Source organism: Phoxinus phoxinus (genome assembly GCF_949152265.1).
Source record: "Phoxinus phoxinus genome assembly, chromosome: 4".
Taxonomy (NCBI): Eukaryota; Metazoa; Chordata; class Actinopteri; order Cypriniformes; family Leuciscidae; genus Phoxinus; species Phoxinus phoxinus.
In genome coordinates, this window is record NC_136879.1 from 2,521,206 (window position 1) to 2,547,927 (window position 26,722).

The window sequence follows — 26,722 nt, forward strand, 5'->3', positions numbered from 1 at the left end:
CTTCACGCTGATCACGGGCATCAGTCACAAAGCATTTCTAGCTTTTGAAGATACCAATATTCAATCTCCCATCTCTGCTTATCGAAGCACCCGGGAACGGCACATTGACAGCATATTAGTCACTTTTAAACAGAAGGTTATCACGGACCTAATTTTAACTTTACCTTCTATGGTTTATATTTTCATAGCCAATCTCAGGCTAAGATATTCATTCTTATGCATGATCTCAGCCTATCGAGGCATCGTAATCTATCGAGATTCACGATTTAGCAAAGCAAGGTTCTGAGGCCAACCGTGGCCTCCGATCATGATAAAGCATATCAAAGATTCCATGCTTAGCCTACCATTTCCAATTTTGGAGGCTTCTATTCAAACCTATCGAGGTTTCGATTATAATCTTCACTTTCTTTTGCCAGTCGTAGATCTGGTTCTTATTTAGGAGTCGTAACATAGCTACCTAAGCTCAGCGTACCATTAACTTAATTTTCTGTCTCGCTATTAATTTCAACTATTTCATCGCTCTAATCGCACGTCAGATACGTAGGCTTTTCTTGAAGTCATTTATCAGCTTTCACATGTTGTTTAATTTCCCCGCTTACTTCCAGAATCCTCTTAGGTACGTAAGGAATTCATCACTTATTCCTTAATTTTTGGGGGTATAGGCTCCGCCCAGCCCAGACCATCGGGCAGGACCTACCGGTTCACTCGCAGACCCAGACGGAGGACGGAGCCCACGCCAATGAACTGAGACGGAGCTTGTCGAGCGTCTACTTTATTCCGTCTGTAATCTTTCACAAAATAAATCTATCTCATTCAATAATTCTCCTGAGTCTCTTTGATAGAACTGACATTCTTTGATGACTTCTCTTATGTATGTCCGTGATGTGCTGATCAAAGGAAAGGTTGTTGTCTATTGTTACTCCCAGATATTTGAAACTATCCACTATTTCGACTGTCTGATTATGGATAACAACAGGACACTGTGGTAACAAGGGGTTGACTATCAGCTCTTTTGTCTTGCTAATATTTAGGTTCAGATAGTTATCCTCACACCACTGGACAAAGTGCATAACAGTGGTGTGATAATCCATAACGGAGTTGTTATCTCTGAGCACGGCTAGGATAGCTGTGTCATCTGAGTATTTTAAATATTTGATGTTGGATAATGGACTAATATTGTCATTTGTGTAAAGTGTATACAAAAAAGGACTTAAAACACAGCCCTGCGGTGCTCCAGTGTTGATGGTGAGAGCAGAAGATGTAGTTGAGCCCATCCGTACTACTTGCTGCCTGTCGCTAAGAAAGTTGTGTATGAACTGAATCAGTCGAGTAGAAATGTTGAGGTGATACAGTTTTTGAATCATCAGATGTCTTTGGATGGAATTAAAGGCAGAGCTGAAGTCTACAAAAAGTATCTGGACAAAATTGCCTGGAGAGTCCAGGTGCTGAAGGAGGAGATGCAGCAGACAGGCTACAGCATCCTCGGTGCCCCTTTTAGCCTTATAGGCAAACTGAAGGGGTTCCAGTTGTGGGTTAACAGCTGGCAAGATGGTTTTCAGCAGCAACTTTTCCAGGCATTTCATAATTATAGATGTGAGGGCAACAGGTCGGTATTGGTTGAGCTCACTGGGCCGTGGCCTTTTGGGGACCGGAATTATAATGGACTTTTTCCATATGAAAGGTATGGTAGCAGTGAGATAAGCCTCACTGAAAAGTGAGTGAACAATAGATGAGAGCTCCTGAGCGCAGTTCTTCAGCACCTGCGCCGAGATGTTGTCGGGACCCGGGGCCTTGCCCAGCTTACATCTGCTGAGCTGACTTCTCACTTCCTCCACACTGAATGGTGGCAATGCATCAGGGTCTGGAGGAGGTAAGGATCTCAAGAGAATTTCACATTTAGTTGAAAAATCCTGTTTGTCAAATCGAGCATAGAAAGCATTAAGTTCTCTTACAAATAGTGCTTGGTCGACTACAGTGTTTGCACATGAGATGTTTTTGGGTTCACATCCTGTTATTGTCCGGACTGTCTGAAACGCCTGTTTTGTGTTCATATTGGAAAACTCATTTTCCAGTTTGTCCTTGTATTTCAGTTTTGCTCTGAATATTTAATTCTTTATATTGCGGGTTGCCAGTTTCAGGTTAGCCCAATTCTTCTCTCTGAAGGCTTTATGTTTATCTTTAAGACACTGTTTTATTTGAGGGGTAATCCATGGCTTGGAATTGGGATATCTCCTCACTATTTTGACAGGTATGCATGTTTTTACACAATTTATATACCGGTAGTCAGTAATAACAGAAGCTTTCTCATTCAAATTCCCGTCAAAAATGTCCCAATCTGTACATGCCAAGGAGCCCTGTAGGCAGGTGATAGCATCATCTGACCACTGCGGGGCGCTGTATTTTTGTGGTCTATGCTGTTTCAGTTGTTGTTTGTACAACGGAAGTAGAGAAACAATGTTATGATCAGCTGCTCCCAGCGGGGGGTATGAACACGTACGGAATGCATCGGTTACATTGCCGTAACACATATCCAGGATGTTTGCCCGCCTGGTCGGGATGTCCACATACTGTTGGAAAGATGGCAACACACAATCCAGCTTGCATTTATTGAAGTCCCCCAGAATAAACAGTGGAGCGCCGGGATACCTGGATAACTTATCATTAGCATCCCTGGCCATGAGCTCCGCTGCTGTGTTGATATTAGCGCTGGGGGGTACGTAAACACAGCTGACCACAACAACAGGGAATTCCCGAGGCAGGTAATAAGGGCGAAGGGCAGTTAATATCTCCAAGTCGGCTGTGCATGACTTGTGATGAACTTTAATATTACTGCACCACCTGTTGTTAATGTATAAACATACCCCGCCGCCGCGCGTCTTCGGTTCTGTCTGCCCTGATTATTGTGAAATTGTCCAGACTGACTTCAGCATCCGAGATTGACTGGTCTAGCCATGTCTCCGACAGGGCTATGATGCAAATATCCCTAAAGGCCCTTTCCAGTCGACATCTGGGATGCAACAAGTCAATTTTATTACGAAGTGAGCGTACATTTGATAGTATGATGGAGGGAAGAGGAGGTTTAAATGGACGTTTCCTGATTCTGCAGTGAATGCCCCCACGTCTTCCTCTTTTCCTTGGCCGGAGCTCCGGTGGCAAAACCACATCAGGCTTGATGTTAAACGCCAATGAGGACCGATGCAGTAAGAGCTCATCCCGGCTGTAGGTAAGTAACCTGTTGCAGGTGCCTGTTGTATGTGCGTGGTTCCCGCAGATCAGCCATGCCGTTAAGATTAGGGCAATAATGGTAATCGCCTTGTAACGAGGAATCATTGTTCATTCATCCAATGTAGCTTAACACAAAAGTAATAATCTAATTAAAGAAAAATAAAATTAAAGAAAAATAGAGATAAATCAAACTGGGTCAAACAAAGTACAGGCCGTGCTGTCGCAGCAGAGCATGCGCCATCTTTTTAATTTATTATTGTTTTTGTATTTTTTTCGTGACCTTTCCAACGTTTAAAAGTTAAACTAGGTTTTAAACTAGGCTATTGTATAGGCCTATGTTTGATTTATGTTGAAGTGTTGGGACATGGCTTTTAACCCCTGGGGTCGGCAATCACGCCGGCGTGATCTGCTCGCTTTTTTTCTTATCAGTGCAAAAGAGATTCAAAATACTTTGTTGGTTTTGATCTTACATTTAAGTGTTTTACATCATTCGATCCAGTTAAGTTTCTATTTTTTTTGTGTATACTCACAATAAAAACAAAGTGTTGTGTCTTTCGCCAAATATAGAAAAATAAACATGATGCGAGTTCTGCCTTCTCTCTGTCAGGGAAGTCCATTCTGAAACGCGTCCGAAAATGAACTGTGTAACTCAGCGAATACTTGTCACTCAGGAACGAGACATTTGTCTTTATGAAGCTAGAATTCTCTTCTTTTAAATGAAGTAATTTATATTAAAAAACACATATTCTTAGTTTATGTAATCCGTTTGAAACCAAGGAGAGGCGCAGTTTTTCGTTCTCTCTTCATTATTTTTAATGAGCTGATGCCGCCACGCCCCCCGGCGCTATTCACATGCTAATAGTTGAGGTGATCTATACGCATCGCACACGCCCTCCGATCAATACCATGATGAAAACACGCAGTTTCTCGTCAGATTCACGGATAGTTCATCGCGTTTTGAGGATGGCACGCTTCTCCGGTAAAGTCGTCCTCCAGATGATTATGGACAGCGAGGAAGAATTCACCTTTTCCTCAGAGAAACGGTTGCATCTCAGACGGAGAACGGCTGCATTTTCAAGAGCGAATTGATCCTACAGAGGATACAAGTTCGAGTAAGTTGTTTAGTGTTTATATAATTCTTTTCTGATTATATAGAACTCATGTGAATTTTCAGACTATATTTTGCTTAGTTTTCGTTAGCTTTTGACATATTACAGGAAAGATTGCCTTACAATATCCCTAACATTCGTATATGGTCGTGTTTCAATGTGATATTACTCTCTAAACATATTTGTATTATATTTCAATCCGTTTTGATTAGCTTATGACACTGATTATCATGCTAAAAATACTGACTTTTGCGAATATCTGCTTAGGTGTAAATATGATTTCGTGCAAATATATTTCAGCCTCCGGTAAAATGTGATACTGTCTAAATACTAGACATTATTTTATATATAAATGTTCGGTTTTGGTTAGCCTATGACACACGCTAAAATATTGCCACAGATGATTGTAAATACAGGTGTAAATGTTTGAAATGCTCTAAATGCGTGCGCAGATAATGGCCATCAACAGCGCGATCTATGGCCCATAAATAGATATTTCTCCGTCCTATGGCCCATCAACAGATATATAAGACTACATGCATTGTGCGTCCATACCCATTAATCGCCCATCTTTGGATAATGTATGCTAACACAGTTGTTTTTATTTTTTTAGGAATGTGTTTGCATCACAGTCTCCTTCTCCAGCACCGCAGAGGACGCAGGTGTCGTTCAGTTCTCAATCGAGAATGATGGTAAGTGCACAGACGTAATATTTTACTGATGAAATGTAATTGTGTTTACAATATACATAATATACTCGTCATAATATACAAGTAGGGCCTACCTATTCTTGTGTGAAATTACAAAATCGGTTGTCTTTTTCTTAATCCATGGCCATAGTGATTGATAGCGATAATAATACAGTTTCTTTGATTGTGTTATCAACAGATGTGACAATGAACATGTCCAAGCACCTGTCCCGAAAAGAGCCATGGCAAACAAGCAACAGGTCCAAGTCCACCCTGTCATGGAAAACCGAGACTGATGTTGACATGGTTGCACAGACTGCGTGATTCCTGCCCGGGAAACTGGACCGCAAGTGACCTCTGTTTACTCACATTCGCCCATGAGTCTGTTTGTAACAGTATACACTACCTTTCTTTCTTTTTTTTAAAGGATGTGTTAAGTTATATTGTTAGGAAAGATTTCTATTTTGAATAAATGCTTTTCTTTTTAATAATAATAATAATAATAACTGTTTTTCCAACATTGATAATACCTGATTATCAAATCATGATATTAGAATGATTTCTGAAGGATCATGTGACACTGAAGACTGGAGTAAGGATGCTGAAAATTCAGCTTTGATCAAAGAAATAAATTATATTTTAAAGTATATTAAAATAGAAAATCATTATTTTAAATTGTAATAATATTTCACAATATTACTGTTGTTTCTGTATTTTTTTATCAAATAAATGCAGCCATCTTCCAAAAATATTAAAAATATTAAAAATGGTAATGTGTCCAAACGTTTGACTGGTACTATATGTTTATATATGTACGGTAGCACTGTGGTCTTGTGAGGCACAACATTTAGTTCCTCCACATAGAGGAATTACAATAAAAACAGATTAAAAAACAAAACCTTTGAATGTCTTCTCATTCTCAGATTCTCCTCTCTGCCTCACAGCACCGTGATGGGGGCATTAGCCATGGATGGGGGAGTGTCTATTGTCTCCCCTCATTCATATTCATGGCCATCAACACCCCTATACATAAAGCAGTACTGGCACAAAAACTGACTTGCAAAGTTTAAATCATTATATTGTTGTTTTGTGAAAGAGTGATCAGAATGATTTTCACATAATTTTGTAGTAAACATTCTAGCCTACAAGAATGGTAACTCAAAAGTCTTGTGCCAAACTATTCAGTATGAGTTATATGAGCTCATTGCAGTGACAATTTTTTTCCCAAAACTTACTAACCATGCATAATATTTTTTTTCTATAAAATGCAAACATGTAACTTCCATTTTGCTCACATATTATTGTAGCAGAGTTTGTGCTGCAATACAGCATAATTATGTGTTGGCCAAAGGTATGTTGTAAGTAGCTGAAATAAGCACAAATGTCAGGGCATGTCAAAACCTCTCAAGGGCCCCAAAAACCCCTCAGACCCCAGGGGGTTAATAGGTCATAATTCATAGGCTGAAATATTCTCAAAATATCACTTTGAAAATTACCTTGTCGAAGGGTTCCGTTGGTATGTTTTGAGGTTCGAGCAGCTGCTTTCACCGTCTTTTGAAATGAAGTTTGAAGGTTAGGGGCGCTTTTTACATATTCAAAAACTAATAGCATTTTCAAAAAATATTTTAAACAAGAACATGTATTAATAACAGGAAAAAAATTACATGCATTATTAAAATTAATACTACCTGTCCATGGAAAGCTTTTGTAGGTCACGTCAAACAAGTTACAAGTGTCACTTGTCCAACCATAACTTACCTAGTGATCCACACAGGCTTTCCGTCGACAGGGCATTCGCGAGTCATATTTTAATGGTTTCATAACAGGTTATAACAGGTATCATTTTGTATTTTATTTTTATTTACAATGAAACATTCATCTTAAAATAAAATAAAAATTATTAAAATAATTATTAAAAATAAAAACTGTAATTCCAACCTGTAATGTTTCCAGTCGTACCACGGAAAGCCTATTAAGCTGTAGGTGGGATGATCCACTCCATTTACAGGTAAGCGTACAGTAAATAACTTTAAATTGCACTCCATTTACAGGTAAGTGTACAATTAGAGGCTCTAGGCAGCGAGTCGACCCTAGTCACTCCACACTGGACCACTGAACGAGAGAGTCCGTGAGCTCGTCGTCTCCTGTCTCGTTTAAAGATGCCAGTGGAAACGTGCCCGTTGTGTTTGCGCTCGTACGCCCGCCTCGGCCAGCTCCTGGTCACCATGCACAGCGTGAAGAACCCGGAGGAGAGGAAGTTGCTCTTGGCCATGGAGTCGGGGCGAGTGAACGCCCGTGCAGGCCTCTGCCCGGTCCCGGCGTGCGGGAAATTCTCCAACCAGCTTGACCGCCACATCCGTACCCACTCTGAGGTCTCGGTGGGGGTGCAGAACGAAGCGCTCCGCTTCTGCAAGAGGAGGGTGTGTCTGGCCAAGCTGACTGCCCTGAGGGCCTCCGACCCGGCCGTACCGATGGTGTCCACCCTCGACCTGGAGCAACACCAGCGCATGGAGGAGAGGACCTGGAGGAGGAGTGCGACAACCCGGGCTGCAAAAAACATAAGGAGCTCCTCAGAACGCAGGTGGGCGACCTGAACAGGCAGGTCGACACCCTCAGCGAGACGCTCAGGATGGTCACCAGGCGTTATCGCATCCTGAAGAGGAGGTCGACCTCCTTGGGCTCGGCCCGAATCGGGCAGGTGGCCCAAAGCTCCTCTCCTCTCTCGGCCCGGAAGAAGAGGAATGCGGCCCTGTGGAAGAGGACGTTAAGTCCTCCCCCGAAGTGCCCTCTGACATGCAGCAGCCCCGCGACTTGCCCGACACCGGTGAGGAGAAGCCTGACGTCGACGGGGCGAAGCCTTCCACCAGTCAGCAGCCGCAGAATGTCGACGAAGATCAACCCCATTACCCCGACCACGTGGCCGTGCTGAGTGAGTGTGACGCTTTTATCTGTTTTTATCATTTTTAACTTGTGTCTGTGCCAACACTAAATCTTTGCTTATCCTCTGTTCTCTCTTTTTTTTTCTCTCTCTCGCTCTTTCTTTCTTTTTTTGCAGACGAGATCGTGGAGGAGTACAGGCGGCACAGGGAAGGCCCGGACTCTGGCAACAAATTGAAGGAAAACGTTGGCTGTCAGGTGTACCGCATCAAAAAAATTCTGGCGGTCATGCCGAGGGGCAAGACAAACCTGGCCGACTTCCGCTTCCTGAACGACACTGCCAGGATACACAGGTGAGTAACTTTTTCTCCCGTCGTGGGCTCAGTTTGAAAATAATCTATCGCCTCTGTAACCATGTTTGTCTTCTTGCAGTTGGGTCAGCTCCTTCCGACAGGCCAAGATGGCGGTGACCACCATCCAGCACTATGTGCTGAACGTCGGCTGCTTCATGCGGTTCCTTTCTGAAACCCCTCCGCAGTCCTGCCGCCTATCCAGCAAAGCCCTGGTCGGCCTTCGCAGGGAGATGGGGAGCCTGCGGAAGTCCCTCAAGAGGGACGTGGCCGTCCACCAGACCGCGGTCAAGGAGGGCAAGGAGACAAACATCATCAGCAAGGCCACCCTTTTGAGGTGCCGGGAGCTTGCGGCCAAGGCCATCCCCGAGCTAATGAGTAGGTTGTCTTTTACCTTCTCCCCGACTCGAGGTACTCACCTGTTGCCGAACTGACGTTTGAACCTTGAGGTTGTGCTTCGCAGGTAGCTCATCACAAGACGAACATGCCGTTCGGGTCGGCCCAGATCATATTGACTGATGAGGAGTTTGGGTGGGTGCAGCGGTTCCTCAAGGTGAAGGACCAGCTGCCGGGCGGACCCACGGCCAAGTACTTCTTTTTCACCTCCTCCCAAACCCCTGCAAGAACTTAAACAACTACTTCCAGGAGGCCTGGAAGTCCATGGACCTTCCCGGCTGCCCCACCTTCACCGACGTCCGGACGTCCATTGCCAGTCACGAAAGTGTTTTTCGGCGCTCGGGAAAACACGTGTTCCGGCGGTCTTCTCTGGTGGCAGCATTGGTTTTGACTTTTCTCTGCCTCTGTCTTTCCAGATCAAGTTCAGCCACACCTGTCAGGTGAAGCTGTAAAAGTTCATGTGCCACGACACAAGGATGGCGGACAAGTTCTATGTGGCCAACTTGACCCCGCAGCAGGCCATGGAGCACCGCAGGCTCTTCGACGCTGCCCTGGAGGGTGCAGAGAGGGGCTCCCCGTCGAAGGAGCCGTCCTCGGGGGAAGCGCAAGCGGCCTGCGAAGGGCAAGGGGAAGCAACCGCTGAAGGAAAGAGCTCCCAAGTCCCCGGAAGAGCTCACGTCGGGCAGCACCACTCCAGAGGGGACTCGCCCGGAGTACCAGGAGTCTGGGACGTCCAGCCCCGAGTCCAGCGACGTAAGTTGACTTCCTTTGACTGCAGCGTCATAACCGTTTGCAACATCATGTTCGATCGCTCACCGTGTCTTTGTCTGTGTGTATTTGTTTCACCTTGCGCAGCACGGGGAGTAGGCCTCGGAGAAGGGCGGTTCGGAGGGAGAAGCTGTGGGATCCCCAGAAGAGCAGGAGCCACAGGGACCGAGCACCCCCCCAAGAAAGTATCCGGACCGGAGAGGCAAAGCGATGGTGCTGCTGACTCCCTTGAAGTCATTGGCCTCGAGCCAGAGGCACGTTTTGCCGCTCAAGGTGAAGAAGGCCTTCTTTTCCCCGAGCTCCACGACGCTTGTCGGTATCAGCCGCCGAAAAAAGGCCTCCGAGAGAGTAATGAAGGCCATGAAGAACCGCCAACAAAAGAGATAGGCGTCGCGTTCATTTTTTGCTTCCTTTTTTGAGTTCTAATGACTTTGAGTCTTTGTCTGGTTCCAGTGTTCGTTTTTTGAGACTTTTTTTTTTCCATCTGACGTTCCAGTGTTCGTTTTTTTGAGACTTTTTTTTTCATCCTGTTCCAGTGTTCATTTTGTTTGAGTTCCTTTTTCCCCGTTTTCATTGAAATTCAATCTGTATATTTGTTGTTCTAAATAAAGTTGTGTTTGTTGATTGATATTTTTACTTCTTGTCTGCCTTTTTTCAAGTATTACTGTGACAATAATTCAAATTGAATTACACATTTTATTAAATTGGTTTAAACTGGTTAAAGGGTTAATTGATCTGATCATGTAATCAAACCATGTGTAATTAATTTGTTATAACACCTGTCCACTGACAGCCTACAGGAACACTGTCAAATAAGTTACAGGTGGGCCCTTTCTCTGCCCACCTGTGTGAACTGATTTATTTGACGGGACCTCTTTAGACTGTCCGTGGTCAATGCATTAATAGGTCATAATACATCATTATAAATGTAAATCATAGAGTACAGTGCACACAGGGAAGACAATCCAACATGTTGGTACACTTTACAGTTCATAATTATGCATTATTAGCATTAAAATGGCATGACCACGGACAGCCTATTCGTCCACCTAAGTGTCCACTGTCCACGAACCACCTATGAAAACGCATGCAATAAGTTGCACGTGTCCTCAGCTACTGTTCGGCCCCTGGGGTTCCAAGGTGCCCCAAACTTCGCATCCTGGTAGCCTAGGGGCCCCATTGCCACACACTAGGAGGACGAGTCCCTAGAGCGCAGGGAATTTTTTTGACTGCCTTTGTCAAAATCTCTCACAAAGGCCTCTTGCGCTCATAGACAGAAAGACCCTCTCCAAAGGGCCCATTGAAAAGGTAGGTTTGAGTTAAGAAACAGACTCGGGGCCCACCTAGGACCAAGAAACCGAGGATCCTGGCCAAGGGGCCCCTGGACTACCACCGTGTCAAATTTGGAGCCCCTGCTCGTGGACAAGTGGGCCAATTAAGCACGAAAACGGGTCGAAGAGACACGAGGCTCTAGACACGGCCCCAGGGGCCCCTGACGGGGCGTGGACGACAATTTGGGGCCAAACGGACCTTTTGGTCCACTGTCCACGAACCACCTATGAAAACGCATGCAATAAGTTGCACGTGTCCTCGGCTACTGTTCGGCCCCCAGGGGTCCGAGGGGCCCCAAACTTCGCATTCTGGTAGCCTTCGCAGGGAAAATTTTTGCCCCTCCCCCAGGCCCATGAAACCCGAGATCCTGAACAGGGGGCCCCTGGATTACCACCGTGTCAAATTTGGGGCCCCTGCGACCTTTTGGCCCCTGATTCACCCGCTGAAAATGACTAAGTCAAAAACAGCATCCCGCCTGTAACTTATTTGACAGGGTCCCTATAGTCTTCCCCCAGACAGTACATTAATGGCTCACATTTCATAGCTACAGTTGTTTTATGAGGTATAACCAGGCCCGCACGGAATCCGCGCTCGCAGAAACCTCCGCTGATTTCCGCAGTTTTCCACGTAATGTAGTGTCCGTCATTGACAGGCTACAACCTCGCGCACGCGATTGTGAGGGGGTAGTAGGCTGCGCTGATTGATGTTTACATTTTATGAGAGAGTGAAAGTTGAAAATGTCTAAAATAAAACTGAACACGGAGGAATTAAGGATACGTCACTTGTCTGTCAAAATTACGGCACAGGACAGAGCAAAAGATTTTGCAAACGATTTTTATGAAGATGGCGGAGTTATGTTTTGTAAAGCCTGTCAACACTCCGTTGATTACCTGAGGCGACAGACGGCACTGGAACATCTCAAATCCGCTCGCCACACGAACAGAAAGAGGAGTGCTCTTGGCAAGTTTATTTAAAGTTTTATTTTCTTTGTGTTGAAAAATAATAAAAAGTAATCATGATGAGAACAGTGCTGGGTTGTGTTTTTTGCTACCGCAATACCGGCGCAAAGTGGAAATAACTACTCTGTCTCACTGCCGATAATAATATCAAATCGCTATATTGACTAGTGTCTGTGAATATTAAAAGGCTGCTATTAAAGTCTGCTAGTTTTGCTAGTCTCTGCAAATGAGTGCCGCAGATTTGATTACACGACGTTCTGCATTTCAGCATCAGATACACTCAGAAACCCGTCAAAATAAAAGTTCGGTTGAATATTAATGATCACAGAAATATACTATACAATCGAACGTACTTCTCAAAGTAATATTGATAGACTAATAGTACTTTATTTATTTATTATAAATGTTTTAAGTAAAATCAAACCATTTCATTTAACCAGTAAACCTCTGTTGTGCAACACAGCAGAAGATACTTTTAAAAGCATTTCAAATCTTACCGACCCCAAACTTTTGAACAGTATACACACACACACACATACAGTGCTTAGCATAAGTGAACACACCCATGCTAAAGTTGACTTAGAAGAGGAATACAAAATCATCTTTTGGAAATCTTAATGCCTTAATCAATAAAATGAGGAAAACTAACCTTCAAGGGCATCAATTCTCTTTGTGAATGAATAATTTATCTTAAATAAATAGGATACTATGCATCCTGATAAAGTTCCCTTGGCTTTGGAATTAAAATAGCCCCCTAATATAATAAAATACTTTTTTACCCCCCAGCATCATTCAAAACACAGACATTGGCCTCCTGTATGTCTAAGACTCCATCTACAGCTGAGAGAAAGGAGTTCATTTATGATTTCATAAAGACCTTCATTGAAGCCGACATCCCTCTGGAAAAAACATCAAAATTTTCCTCATTTTTACAGAAGTACTGCAAACAGGGAGGGTCAATTCCAGCTCCATCTCACCTACGCTCTGATTATCTTCCACACTTATTTCCTCAGTATTTGGAGGACATCAAGCAGGCTGTAAATGGAAGTCCTGTTTATGTGATTGCAGATGAAACGACAGATGCTTGCGGACGTTGTGCTCTTGCTATTCTCCTCCAGCCAGTGGGCAAGCCACCTGTTGCAGCAGATCTCGTTTTTTTGGATCGTGTTAATTTCAGCACCGTATCGCAGGCTGTCATCTCCTGTCTTAACTCCAACAACATTGATTTTAATGATGTATGGGCTTTTGTCACAGACTCTTCAAGTTATATGAAAAAAGCATATAACACGATTCTATATGGCCTCTTTCCCAATGCCGTACATATCACCTGTCTTGCACATCTTCTGCAGTTAGTTTTAGCAGTGTTTCCAGAGACATTTGAAGAACTGAACCGGATGTGTGGTTTGGTAAAGCGTGTTTTCTGCCAGTCACCCCAGCGTCGTCTTGAATTGAGGGCCTTCATGATGCAGCAGGGTCTGTCTCCTCTCATGCCAGTGTTTGCTGTCCAGACAAGATGGGGTTCCTGGATAAAAGCTGTGCAATATCTGGCAGAAAACATTGATATTTTGCATGGCTTCATCCAAACGCTGCCACTGTCCTCTAAAGCTGTGCAGGATTTTAGAGTTCTGTTACAGGAGAACGGAAAACTCATTAAAAAATCCAGGCCACCTTCATTGTTGAGCATAGCTCCGATATACTTGCCACCCTGGTCAAGCTTGAAGAAACCTCCAGACCCGTGGCTGCCACCATCTTCAGTCAGCTAGAGGACCTCAGCATGTTGTTTGAGTATGGGCGCACCGCAGAGGCTGAGGACTGGCGTCCCCGCACCAGAGAGAAGATGAAGGAGTTAAATGATGATGAGCGGTACACTTGTTCTGAGATGTTTAAAGAAGCAATGGCACAATGTTCTACCAAGCTTCAGGCTGTGATGGAGAGACATCCTTCCACTGAACTATTTAAAGCCCTCCCAATCTTTGATCCAGCCAAGGTATCTGGCTTAAAACCTGATATGCAGAGTTATGTCCAAGTTGTCCCTGCTTTGAGCAAGGTGTCTGCAGAGGAGTGGCATCGCTACATCTGTATGGACAAGAGTGATACAGGCGAGGTTAGTGCAGTGGAGTGGTGGGCTGCAAGGGAAGATCGAATGCCAACACTTGCCCCACTGGTTGCACTGTACCTGCATCTGCCCACTACTTCAGTGGATGTGGAGAGACTTTTTTCCCACTATTCTTCTCTTCTGACACAGCACAGACGAAGCCTAACCGAGGACAATGTTAAGATGATGCTAAATGCCAAATTCAACAGCAGAGACTCAAAATAAGCTCCAAACTCCACACACATTCAGTAGCTTTTCTGACGTCAAATGACTTTTTCTGATGCTAAGTTAGTAGTAAAATAGTAAAATTAGTGTTTTTTTAATATGAATGTGTTTATTAATATATTTATTTAATTATATTTTTATGTATTTAATGAACTGTTCTGTAACTGATTGTCACACCAGTATTTATTTATTTATTTAAAAGTAATTTATAGCTCTTAAAAAGTAGTTCATTACTTTATATACTTTATTTATTTTAATATTGATATTTATTTTGCCATGTTCTTAAATTATGTTCAATTGCTTGTTTAATGATCTGTGCACAATGAAATTTTCTCCGCTGTTTAGTGTATGGACAATAACATAGATCAAATGTTCTTTTTCTATTTGTATTGTAAACCTTAAATAAAAATTAAGAAGTGAATATTTTATATTTTATTTTGTAATATTTTCAGTTCCAATACTCTAAGATCTGTTTAAAGGTGCAATGTATGATTTGCGAATTGCAAACAGCGAGTCACTGACGGCCTATCCCTCCGTTTTCAAACTCGAAGGAGAAGCTATGGTGGCCGACGTAAGACAAAAGATGTCGTTGTCTGAGTCAGCAGCAGAGAGTACCAAGTCAAGCAATGAGGTTTCTTTAGCGCTGTTTGTTTGCTTTCGGCTACGGTAGAAACATGACGTCATGATATGTCGACCTTCATAGAAGGGGGTTCCCGCGGTTATGTAGATATAAATTACTCATTCTAAGGTAATAAAAACATAACGTTTCATTAAGTAAGGTCTTTTTACACCACTGAAAACATAGTTATGAATCTTATATTGCATTTCTGTCAATAGATCCTCAGAAATATGACACATTGCACCTGTAACAGATTTAAAACCATTCCGCATAATTCCGCAGATTTTCCCAAAAATTCCACACAGAAATCACAAAAAAAGTCTGCAGATTCTGTGTGGCCCTGGGTATAACCTACTGTACACCACTCAGGGGACACAACACACTGATGTAAATTATAGCTACCAATTATGCAAAATTAGCATAAAAATGAACTGTCCACGAACAGCCTAGAGGGACCCTGTCAAATAAGTTGCATGTGGGACTTCACCGACTGGATCCCATCTGTAACTTATTCGACAGAGCCCCCATAGGCTGTCTGTGGATGGTTGAATATTATGCAAATTGTGCATAATTAATGCCTGTAATGTACACCAGTGTGTTGTATTGTGTCCCCTGTTTGTTGTACAGTAGTATTTACCTAAAAAAAAACACTTTAATTATTAAAAATGAGCCATAAATGTAGACAGCCTACAGGGACTTTGTCAAATAAGTAACAGGTGGGACTTTATCAACTGTATCCCATCTGTAACTTATCCGACAGAGCCCCTGTAAGCACTCCGTGGACAGTTCATTTTTCGTCTAATTATGCATAATTAATAGCTATAATTTACATCAGTGTGCTGGGGTGTGGCCCCTGAGTGGTGTACAGTAGGTTTGACCACAAATAGCCCCTTTATTTATGAAATATGACCTTGTAATGCATTGTCCACGGGGAGCCTACAGGAGCTCTGTCGAATAAGTTGCCGGTGGGCTCCGAATTTTAGACGGCTATAACTCGGGAACCCAGCTGCCTAGAGACACCAAACTCGGGTCAAAGTAAGGTCCCGAGGGGCCCTCTCCAACGCGCCCTAGCCCGTGCTTCTAGCGCCCCCACGGTCTGATATACGGGGGCCAACAGGAAAGGGTGCACTGCAGAAGGAAGGGTCCTAGAAGCTCAGGACCATCACCACCCCGAAGGACGATCCGCTGGGACTCTTCCTTTCCGAGATATCGACCGTTTTGTCCAAAAGTCCCTTATGTATAACCGGGTGTATCTTGGGAGGTAAGCCGAGTTGGAGCTCCAAACACCGGGCATGAGGGGGGCCCATAGGGCCCCTTCTGACCCCACCGTCCCCAGCTCCTGGGACCTTCCGTTTCCGAGATACGGCCACTTCCGATGCAGCTTTGACCGGGTGTATGTCGGAAACCACGCCGACTTTGAGCTCCAAACTCCGGGTGTGGTGAGGTACCCATGGGCCTCTCATGACCCCAGAGTATTGAGTCCCAAGTCGGCTTCGTTTCCGAGATACGGCCACTTCCGTTCCAAGTTTGACCGGGTGTATCTCGGAAACCACGCCGACTTTGAGCTCCATTCACCGGGTGTGGGGAGGTACCCATGGGCCCCTCATGACCCCAGAGTGTGGAGCCCGAAGTCGGCTTGGTTCCTGAATTATGGCAACTTCCTGTGGAACTTTGACTTTGAAACCACGCCGACTTCGAGCTCCAAACTCCGGGTGTGGGGAGGTACCCATGGTCCGCCCATGACCCCAGAGAATGGAGCCCAAAGTCGGCTTGGTTCTCGAGATCCATCCGGTCAAAAACAGCATCCATCCTGTAACCTATTTGACGGGTGCCCTATAGGCTGTCTGTTGACAGTAGAATATTATGCAAATTGTGCATAATTAATGGCTGTAATGTACACCAGTTTGTTGTGTCCCCTGTGTTGTATACAACAGGTTAAACCACATAAAACCACTGTATTTATGAAATATTACCTTTTAATGTAATGTCAACGAACAGCCTAGAGGGACCCTGTCAAATAAGTTGCATGTGGGACTTCACCGACTGGATCCCATCTGTAACTTATTCGACAGAGCCTCAATCGGTTGTCTGTGGACGGTTGAATATTATGCAAATTGTGCATAATTAATGGCTGTAATGAACATCAGTTTGTTGTATTGTGTCCCCTGTGTGGCATACAACAGGTTAAACCACATAAAACCACTGTATTTATGAAATATGACCTTTTAATGTAATGTCAACGAACAGCCTAGAGGGACCCTGTCAAATAAGTTGCATGTGGGACTTCACCGACTGGATCCCATCTGTAACTTATTCGACAGAGCCTCAATCGGTTGTCTGTGGACGGTTGAATATTATGCAAATTGTGCATAATTAATGGCTGTAATGAACATCAGTTTGTTGTATTGTGTCCCCTGTGTGGCATACAACAGGTTAAACCACATAAAACCACTGTATTTATGAAATATGACCTTTTAATGTAATGTCCACGAACAGCCTAGAGGGACCCTGTCAAATAAGTTACATGTGGGACTTGTGTTGTCATGTGTTGTATTGTGTCCCCTGTGTGGTGTACATTAGCATTTACCTAAAAAAAAAAAAACTTTAATTATGAAAAATGAGCCATTAATGTAGTGTCCACAGACAGCCTACAGGGACTCTGTCAAATAAGTTATAGGTTTATTTGCAGAAGTATGTGATCGCAACATGGAAGCAGATGAGCAACATATTTATACATTGTTCAGGATAGATGTCTGTTCTAATATGCAGATCAAGGCAATGATTGAAGATGAAGTAAGCAGATGACTAAAGACAAGTTGTTCAGGTAGGTATCGTGCAGGTAAGGAGTCAGGTAAGTGCATGTAGGTGAGGGCCGTTGAGGATTATGGGAAATGTAGTGAGGAGTTGGTGACTATCTGGTGACTGTGACAAAGTACACAATAAGTGAGTAAAAACCCTCACCATTTATCCGGGCTTGGGACTGGCACTGACACTGCACTACTTTGTGTAATGTCAGAGGCTGGGTTAAAGTTTTTTTTTTGTTTTTTTTATGACACTAACATATAAAAACGAAAAGTTTGTTAGTAAATTAAATATAGATAAATAAAAATGTAACTTTAAAAGTTAAATATTTATGAAAAATCAAACATAAATACACATACTAATAAAATATATATATATATATATAAAATATGTGTTTACTACAACAACAAAAAAATGGACTGGGGCTTAATCATCCAACCACTCAAGGTCTAACCCCTCCCCTCGGAAGGATTTTCGGCTGACCCCATAGTCAAATTTTAGCTCCTCGTCCACAGTGATGTTATTCAGGGCCTTGAATAAAACAATGTCCTTTTCTTCTCCGTTAAAAGTCATTTTGCAGCTGAATGGCTTTACATTGGCCGACTTGGATGAATGGTTGATGCGGCGGCCAAAAGTGTCTATTAGTGGGTGACAGCTGCAGGGAAAGGTCTGGGCATCCACACACAAGCCTTTCTCCCCGGATAAAAAAAAAAAAGGTACCCTGCCTCTCCGTTTATGTCCTCCATCATCGATCTCCCCTCAGATGCTGTGATGACATTGCCGTGGTAATCACAGACAATGTCACCACTGGCAAAGTTTCTGGTGGCAACCACTCCTGTAATTAGGAAAACATTACATTTTGAATTACTGAATAAACTTTGCATGTAGACCATTACTAGGATTTAATTCTAGTTCTTGGTGCAGTTAATGGCTGTTAAAAGGTACAATTTACATTTTTGTATTTTCTTGCCTTGAAAATAACTGAAAGGTTTTCTTACCGAAACCTTTGGGAGGACCAAAATCTTTAATGGCAAGACCTGTCCAGGCCTGTTCAGCTACACAGTGATGCACATATGGGTCGGTTTCAACCATCTGCTTGGAGGCCGGCTTCCACGTTCACGACCTCCTCTGCTTTTGGGCAATTGGTCGTCCACCCCTCCTGACCAATTAGCCTTGCCACTTTTGTGGCCGAAGGCCTCCGCAGACTGAAGTAACCTGAAAGACAGAATGACAAGACTTTACTCATGCAAGTCATTTGTCACAGTGAATCAATGTCGAATTAATGGGTGACATTGCTGTATTGATAGATTTGGAGACTTACTGACAAGATAGTCTGCCCTTAGAGCATATTGGGAAGCCCGCCACTTTTCGTATAGCGCTCTGTCTCCAGGAAAGCCAGAGTCACTGCGCTTCCTCTTAGATGGAGGCTGGCCCTGCAGTGAGACAGGGAACACCTCCAAAAACTTGTTAAAGGAACGGCGCGTGCTGGTTTCAGCAACTGCTGCTGTCCCCTCGTCCGAACAAGTCCTGCATAAGTGGGGAATACAATATTTAGAGTAATATAATGTACAAATAGTGTTTGTGTTATATCCTTGATAACTTAAGAGACATACCCAGCCATAGAGGATATGAGCTCGGCTGCCTCCACCAAGTCCTCATCAAGGACCGCACAGGTGCTATGGCCCAAATATAAATGGATTGCCTCCTGTTGGTGTGCCGACAACAGTTTGGCGTCCACCACAACCGCCCTCCGCACGTCCTGGCTTTTTGACATGGTCAGTTTATACCTGTTGAAATACAAATTTAAAGGAAATGTTAATCGTGAAATGACTGTGACTGACAAGATGTAACTGAGTGCATACATTCAGACATGTGAACATGTATCTGTGTAGGTGTGTACATTGAGTGGAGGATGTTCATGTCCTGGGAGACACTGTTGACCTTATCACCAGAACAGGTCAGAAAAAAACGGTTGCAGCCTTTCTCTTCATTGAAAATGTGAGGCCTGATGGTCTGGTAGTACTGGTGCAATATCTATGGAAAAAAAAGTCCAAAAAGTTATTACATTTAAAACATTAGTGGTGAGCAAACTTCTCTTTGTGTCGTAATGAAACTTACAGCTTCCTCAGCCTGGCTCAGGGCAACCCTCATACCAACCAAGGTTTTCCTCGTTGTCCGCAGTATCACCCTACTGCCATGGATGACACGGCCGACCCACTCCGCATCCTTCAAAACATTGAAAAGCTGTGATTATAAATGAGTGACTCAATGAGTGAGCGAGTGAGTGAGTGCGTGAGTGAGTATGTGTGAGTGAGTGTGAGTGAGTGAATGTACTAATGCATACGTGAGAAAATATTAGATGTCACAAGTGTAAACTCATTACATTTGATGAACTTACAGTAAAGTATTCCACAGCTCCGGGTAGCTGCATGTGCCTGTAGACAAGGACCGCCTCACAATAGTATCGGTATAGGGTCATGTCAGCATTGGTGATTTTACGGCCCACCTGGATGTCCCCTTGTATCCGTTCCACGTCTGCCTTTGCTTTAAACATGATTGTCTGATGTTTAAAAGCAGACCCAATAGACCGTCTGTTTGGATTAAACGGGACAAAACAGACAAGATACTTAAAGTCCCACTCCGATCATATTTTGAGCTATTTTTAAACATTCCCAGTGGTCTTTAAATTATGATTATGCCATTTTTAGCCAAAATCTCAAAACCTGTGCTGTTTTCTGGGACTTCGCTTCAGCAGAGCGGCAGTAGCTCATTAGCAATTCACCTCTGCATTGTGGGCGGAGCCGTTGGCACGGAGACGACCCTCCCTCTCCCCGTTGCTGAGAGCTCTGATCACCGATCATTATTTCACTCCGAGACGTCGCGGTAAAACAGCTCGACTTCGCCTATATATTTTATCCCTCCCACAGTGATCAATAAGGACATATTTAGTATCAGTGGATTGCTCGGAATTTCGGGATTATTATGATCAGTGATGGGAATAACGGCGTTATAAATAAACGGCGTTACTAACGGCGTTATTTTTGTCAGTAACGAGTAATCTAACTAATTACTGTTTCCTCCGTTACAACGCAGTTACCGTTACTGACAATAAAATGTGCCGTTACTATAATTGAGTTCACTGAAGCGGTTTTCATCCAATCGGGCTCTTTTCTCCGCCATAGGAACTGCAAACTCTTTTCTCTGGTGTGTGTGTGTGTTTCGAGGCGCCGGACTGGACAAAAGCCAAGCGAACGTCGTCAGCGCGCGAGAGAGACCAAGTGTGATCCGTCCGAGAGCGCGCTCGACAGTTCGCGAGAGAGACCGAGTGTGTCCGTCCGAGAGCGCGCTGGACAGTTCGCGAGAGAGACCGAGTGTGTGTCCGTCCGAGAGCGCGCTGGACAGTTCGCGAGAGAGACCGAGTGTGATCCGTCCGAGAGCGCGCTCGACAGTTCGCGAGAGAGACCGAGTGTGTGTCCGTCCGAGAGCGCGCTGGACAGTTCGCGAGATTGACCGAGTGTGCCCGTCCGAGAGCGCGCTCGACAGTTCGCGAGAGAAACCGAGTAGGCCTATGTCCGAGCATAATATAGTGTATCATCTGCAACGTTTTAATTAGTTTACATGGTTATAAAATAAAACTCCAAAATAACCTGCATGGGAACGTTCAAAGAAAACATCTTTGTTTGACCGGTTGTGAACACGTGGAGAAAACACGACTAGAATTTGGCTTAAATAAAGTTCTCTGTAGGTTATACAAATAAAACCCCAAAATATTATATTTTATTATTATTATTTATGTTGGTACGTTGTTCAATATTATATTGAGAACACTTTTAGTTAAACTGTTTACATTTGTGAGGAAGAAAATACTTCAAGTAGGCTAGTATGTCTACCAGTTGTAAAGGTTTTATCATTTTAATTTGCACTATAAAGAGTGTATGTGTAGCCCTATGTATATTTTTTATTACTTCTTTTTGGTACATTTCTTAAGAAGCATACCGGTAATTTATTTTTGGATTTGTTGGCCAGTTGTGGTCTGTGCAATAAATATTAAAAGTTCTAAACCATCAATGTTTTATATTTGTTCTAGTGTCCATTTCATTCATTTAACATATTTAATATTGGGGGTATCCAAGACATTTCACATATTTAAATTTTTCGGTTTTTTTCAATAGTTACTTTGCCTGGTAATTAGTTACTTTTGTAATGATATAACTCAGTTACTAACTGAGTTACTTTTTGTGAGAAGTAACTAGTAACTATAACTAATTACTTTTTTTAAGTAACTTGCCCAACACTGATTATGATGCTAATGTCACCGCTCTATCTGAAAAACTGACTGACTCTCTCACGAGTGATGGGCTTGACACACGAGGGGACAAACGACTGCGACAGGCGAAACTCGACGGTGAAAGTGACTTATTGTTACAGTATGTGTTCCAATTTCAGTGCCACTATCGGAGCTCTGTTCACAATGACATGCAATGGCTTGTGTGTGTGTATCTGACCCTGCTGCTGAGTAAAATTAAACACAAAACACAACTTCAAAAAAGCCCCTGTAAAACGCATTACATTACATTACATTATAATCTACATCGCTTTAACACAAATGAAGTTAAGTTAACAGAGAGTTAACTTTTTTAACTAACTAGCCCCGCCCAGTGGAGTTACTACGTCACAACTCCAGTCTATTTTAGACGGCATTTTAGCGTCTGCTACTGATTCACAGTCATTTGAATGTAGAAATACTCAGAAATACAACTTTGAGCTTATTTTTCTCAAGATATGTTCTCTAACATCAGAAAAATGCCACAAGAACATGTTAACACCTAGAAAAACATGATTTTCATCAGTGTGGGTCTTTAAGACACCACCATTAAGATTTTGTGAATAATAACAGTGTTATTAAAACCTTTATTCTGAGATGACAAAGTCGCACTGAAAACAATGCCTGCAAACTATAATGCACTTACTTTTTGCCATGAGATGGGATGATGTCAGCAGAGGAGGATTTGGGCGATGAAGAAGGAGCTTCTCTGCCGGGGTCCATGTGAGGTTGGTTACTGACCAAAAAACCCAGACGAATAAGCTCCTTCACCATCGCCATCTGACTACCTCTGTCAGGCAACAGTGTGCAGACATCCCGGAAGTCCCAAACCCTTGCATTGCGGATCCAGTCTCTGGCAGAAGCCTCTGCTCTCTGGACCTCGGCTGCCCTTTCAGCATCTGTGCTGTCACGGAGGCATACAGTGGCCAGATGTAAGGCGGTGTCCTCCTGCGGCTCGTAGCACTGCAGGCAATGGATTTTGATGCTTTCAAAAGAAATGGAAAACAAAAACACATGATACAATATATAAAAAAAGTAAACAATCATCTGAAAGAACGATACACAAATTAAATAGATTAAATTAAATAGATAGATATATATAAACCCTATCGTGCAAAAGTTAATTTATTTCAGTAATTCAAACATATTAATATATTTATATGTGAACAACATATTTACATTTTTCATAATAAATAAGCCATAATAATCAAAACAAATAAAGCATTGAAATATCTCGCATGTAATGACGTAATGTAATATAGAAGTTACATCTTTTAAATTGATTTACTGAAAAAAAACAACTTTGCACGATATTATAGTTTTTCGAATTTCACATGTAGATGGATAGATGTATTGAAGGATAGATCGATAGACAGACTACACTTTACAAATCCAAAATGAAAAAAATATAAACACTTACCTGTCCATTATAGCTCTTTTCTGCACGGTCACAGACCTTTTGAGGGGCATGTGTTGAAACTGAAAAAGGGAACCCCCACCATTAAAATATATTATAAGATTATTAAGTAAGCCTACATCAAAGGAAGAAATGTTCACCTCTTCATGAAAAATTCAAAACACAAAATAGTAGTCTCAAAAGCTTTAGATTTATTCACTGTTAATAACAACCATAATAATATATATATATATATATATATATATATATATATATATATATATATATATATATATATATATATATATATATACAGCAGGGTTTCGGTGCTTCTTTAGCCCTAAAGGGCTAAACAAACAAGTAAAACATCCACTTGTTTTACGTGTTGGAAATACTTTCCAAGTTATTTGAAAAAAGATGAAGGCCACAATGATATATAAAATATTTATTATAAATGTTTATTTATGAAAAAAAAGATATTCAGTCATCTTCATCCTCAGTTCTTTTTATTTGTATACCCTGACATTAGACGAATTTGTCTAAGAAAAAACTATTATTTAGTTTTGAACAAACAAATGAAAATAGCCTATTCTATTAGAACTGAAAATAACGATATAAGTTTCAAAAATTTTGGCTGAGTTTTGGCAGAGAAATCAGCAGAAGACCAACTTGCTCGTTTCATAATGGTGGCCGCGAGCAGAGGCGCCGGTGACGTCTCTCCCCGGATTTCCACCGGCTGCGGATCGGCTCCGCTGCGTGTCGGCTCCGTGCTCCGCTGTCCTTCAATACCCACCAAGTCCGGATTTGTTGCGGAACGGCTGCGGCCGAGGACCCACGAGATCTCGCTAATTCACGTGTGATCGCGCGATATGTAGTTTCGATAAACAGAACCACCAAACCAGGAACAGTTTTCCATCCATTTTCAAGGTGTAGTGTAGGGAAATATGATCTGCCATGATCACGGTGTATTTTATTTTGAAAATTAAACGGATCTTTTATTTTGTTTTGTTCTGTTTTTTGCTCGACTTCCTGTCCTGTGCACTCTGCCCTGTAGTGCTGCGGAGCCGTTCCGCAGTCAGTGAAAATACAAAAATTGACTTTATTGGAAACCTATTGACTCCGCCGGCGTTCCGGAGCGGATCCGCAGCCGTTCCGCAGTTGGTGGAAATTAGGGGTTAATCTCAGCAAATTTATCTCGACGAAAACTCAACGGATTCGAATGCCACAGGGCTTGTTGGAAGCGTCTATTCGAACTGAAAATAACGATATAAGTTTAAATAACGATAAATCATTTTTGGCTGAGTTTTGGCAGAGAAATCAGCAGAAAAACAACATGCACGTTTCATAATGGCGGCCGCGAGCAGAGGCGTCGGTGACGTCTCTATCTCAGCAAATGTGCGCCCCACAAATCTCAATCAGACATCGAATAAATAAAATATGATCCTTTATAGACATAGTTTTTAGTACTTATTCAAACACAAGTATATTTGCTTACCCTTGTAAAACGTAGTTCAGATGCTGTGCGGCTCTTGCAGAACTTCGCTTCAGTCAGTCACGATAGAGGGGGTGGAGCTCTTCATCCACGAGCACTCACTATCAGAATGCCTGGGACCAGTAAGGTAACTATCATGTCTTCTTTGTGGCAGTGGTCTGGGGGAGTTGTCATGTGTGCGGGACCCTTTTGAAAAAATATCTTTAGATTTGAAGAGTGAAAAACCTATCTCGACGAAAACTCAACGAATTCGAATGCCACAAGAAAGTTTCAGAATTTTTGGCTGAGTTTTGGCAGAGAAATCAGCAGAAAAACAACGTGCGCGTTTCATAATGGTGGCCGCGAGCAGAGGCGCCGGTGACGTTACTGTCTCAGAATTAAATCGCTCCTAAAACCTAGAAAAAGAAATTTGACAATATAAATCTGTTCATGTTCCCCAGGCAGCCTATGGCTCAGACATGTTTTCGCAGATATGCTATAATGAACAGTGATGATAAATCTACTGGTTGTGTTGGAAATATATATTTAAAAAAATTAAAAAGACCAAAATGATATAAAATAATTATTAGAAATGTTCATTTATAAAAATAAAAAGAATAAAAAAAAAGATAATCAGTCATCTGTGTAAGTGGAATAGTCTTTATTTGAACCTTGGGAAAGTTCGGAACGCGTCGCGAGAGTTTGTCTCATTGACACAATACTGTAAAAATGAGTACAGCTGACATCATTTTGTCTCTGGGTGATGTTTTCTCGTAGCCCATACAGGCGTAGAGTTGGTATAGACGGCCTCCATCATTGTGGTGGGATGATGTTGAAGAGCCATATGAGTTGTTGAGTGTCTGAGTTTGCCTGAATGACACAATACTGTAAAATTGAGTACAGCTGCCATCATGATTCTTTTTAAATGAAATAACTTAATTTACACATTCATAGATGGTGATGGAATGCCCCCTGTGCCCCTCAAATGTTGCTCATTTAACCTGTTAGCCTTCAGCGCCACTTTTGAAAAATCCCCAGAAATAGCATACCCAACCTAAAAAAGATTCAATTAATTGACCCTTTGTCCTAAAAGCTCAAGTACGGTCTCATTTGAAAGCTGACACCTGGCACTTTATTGGAAATGTAGAATGAATTATTGTCATAATGAAAAAAAAATTATGAATAGCTTCAAAGTTGTGTAAGTTATTAGAAATTTATTTTTATGAAACATCTTCATGAAAATTAAATTGAAGTTGGCCCGTCAGCACTCTAGAAATGCACTCCAGCTAAAGACACATGTCTGACCATGTTATATTTAAAATTTGAAGTTGATAAGTCTAAAACTCTGTATTTTGTTAAATGTTTTTCAAGATCATCTCAAATGACTTTATTTTGAATTGACTCTAAAATGCAAACTTGTGTTTATTAATAATAATAATAATTCATTACATTTATATAGCGCTTTTCTGGACACTCAAAGCGCTTTACATAGAAGGGGGGAATCTCCTCAACCACCACCAATGTGCAGCATCCACTTGGATGATGCGACGGCAGCCATATTGCGCCAGAACGCCCACCACACACCAGCTTACTGGTGGAGAGGAGACAGTGATGAAGCCAATGAGTATATGGGGATGATTAGGAGGCCATGATGGACAGAGGCCACTGGGCAAATTTGGCCAGGATGTCGGGGTTACACCCCTACTCTTTCGAAAGACATCCTGGGATTTTTAATGACCACAGAGAGTCAGGACCTCGGTTTAACGTCTCATCCGAAGGACGGTGACGGTATTGTCATCTATTAGCATCTATTCAGTCTATTGTCTCTATTGTTTTGTGGTGCAAACGAGCCCCATTCAGTGTCAGTCTCTCCTGCACACATTTACACCTTTCCAGCCGGCTTATGGCCATAAATATTATTTTCCTTTGTCTCCATTATAATCGCTAACGACTGGCTAATCACGGTGTTTCACCCCCTAATTTCTTTCATAATCTTCACTTCACATTTGAAACTGTATCAAATGCCTTTCTTAAATAAAGAAATATTTCAGTAAGCATTCCGATTTAGAAAAAAAATCATAAAAA

The 26,722-nt window shown here is 42.4% G+C and overlaps 3 protein-coding genes across 3 annotated transcripts; 1 reads left to right on the forward strand and 2 right to left on the reverse strand.

Annotated features, from left to right (window-relative positions):
• Positions 1 to 7,182: 7,182 nt before the first annotated feature.
• On the forward strand, positions 7,183 to 9,074 carry LOC306996860 (uncharacterized protein; the record flags this gene model as incomplete). Its single annotated transcript, XM_079609763.1, has 5 exons — positions 7,183 to 7,555; positions 7,605 to 7,952; positions 8,079 to 8,253; positions 8,333 to 8,628; positions 8,714 to 9,074. 5 exons carry the CDS (start codon positions 7,183 to 7,185, stop codon positions 8,767 to 8,769), a joined length of 1,248 nt encoding a protein of 415 aa, XP_079465889.1. The 3' UTR covers positions 8,770 to 9,074.
• Positions 9,075 to 18,773: 9,699 nt separating this feature from the next.
• LOC306997289 (uncharacterized protein) lies at positions 18,774 to 20,104 on the reverse strand. Its single transcript, XM_079610525.1, has 5 exons — positions 19,845 to 20,104; positions 19,565 to 19,672; positions 19,396 to 19,480; positions 19,060 to 19,233; positions 18,774 to 18,973 (listed from the first exon to the last, which is right to left on the reverse strand). The coding sequence occupies exons 1-4, from the start codon at positions 19,998 to 20,000 to the stop codon at positions 19,223 to 19,225; spliced, it is 360 nt and encodes a 119-aa protein (XP_079466651.1). The 5' UTR covers positions 20,001 to 20,104; the 3' UTR covers positions 18,774 to 18,973; positions 19,060 to 19,222.
• A 2,308-nt stretch (positions 20,105 to 22,412) lies between these two features.
• LOC306996861 (uncharacterized protein) lies at positions 22,413 to 23,263 on the reverse strand (the record flags this gene model as incomplete). Its single annotated transcript, XM_079609764.1, has 2 exons — positions 23,191 to 23,263; positions 22,413 to 22,755 (listed from the first exon to the last, which is right to left on the reverse strand). The coding sequence occupies exons 1-2, from the start codon at positions 23,238 to 23,240 to the stop codon at positions 22,413 to 22,415; spliced, it is 393 nt and encodes a 130-aa protein (XP_079465890.1). The 5' UTR covers positions 23,241 to 23,263.
• Between the last annotated feature and the right edge of the window lie 3,459 nt (positions 23,264 to 26,722).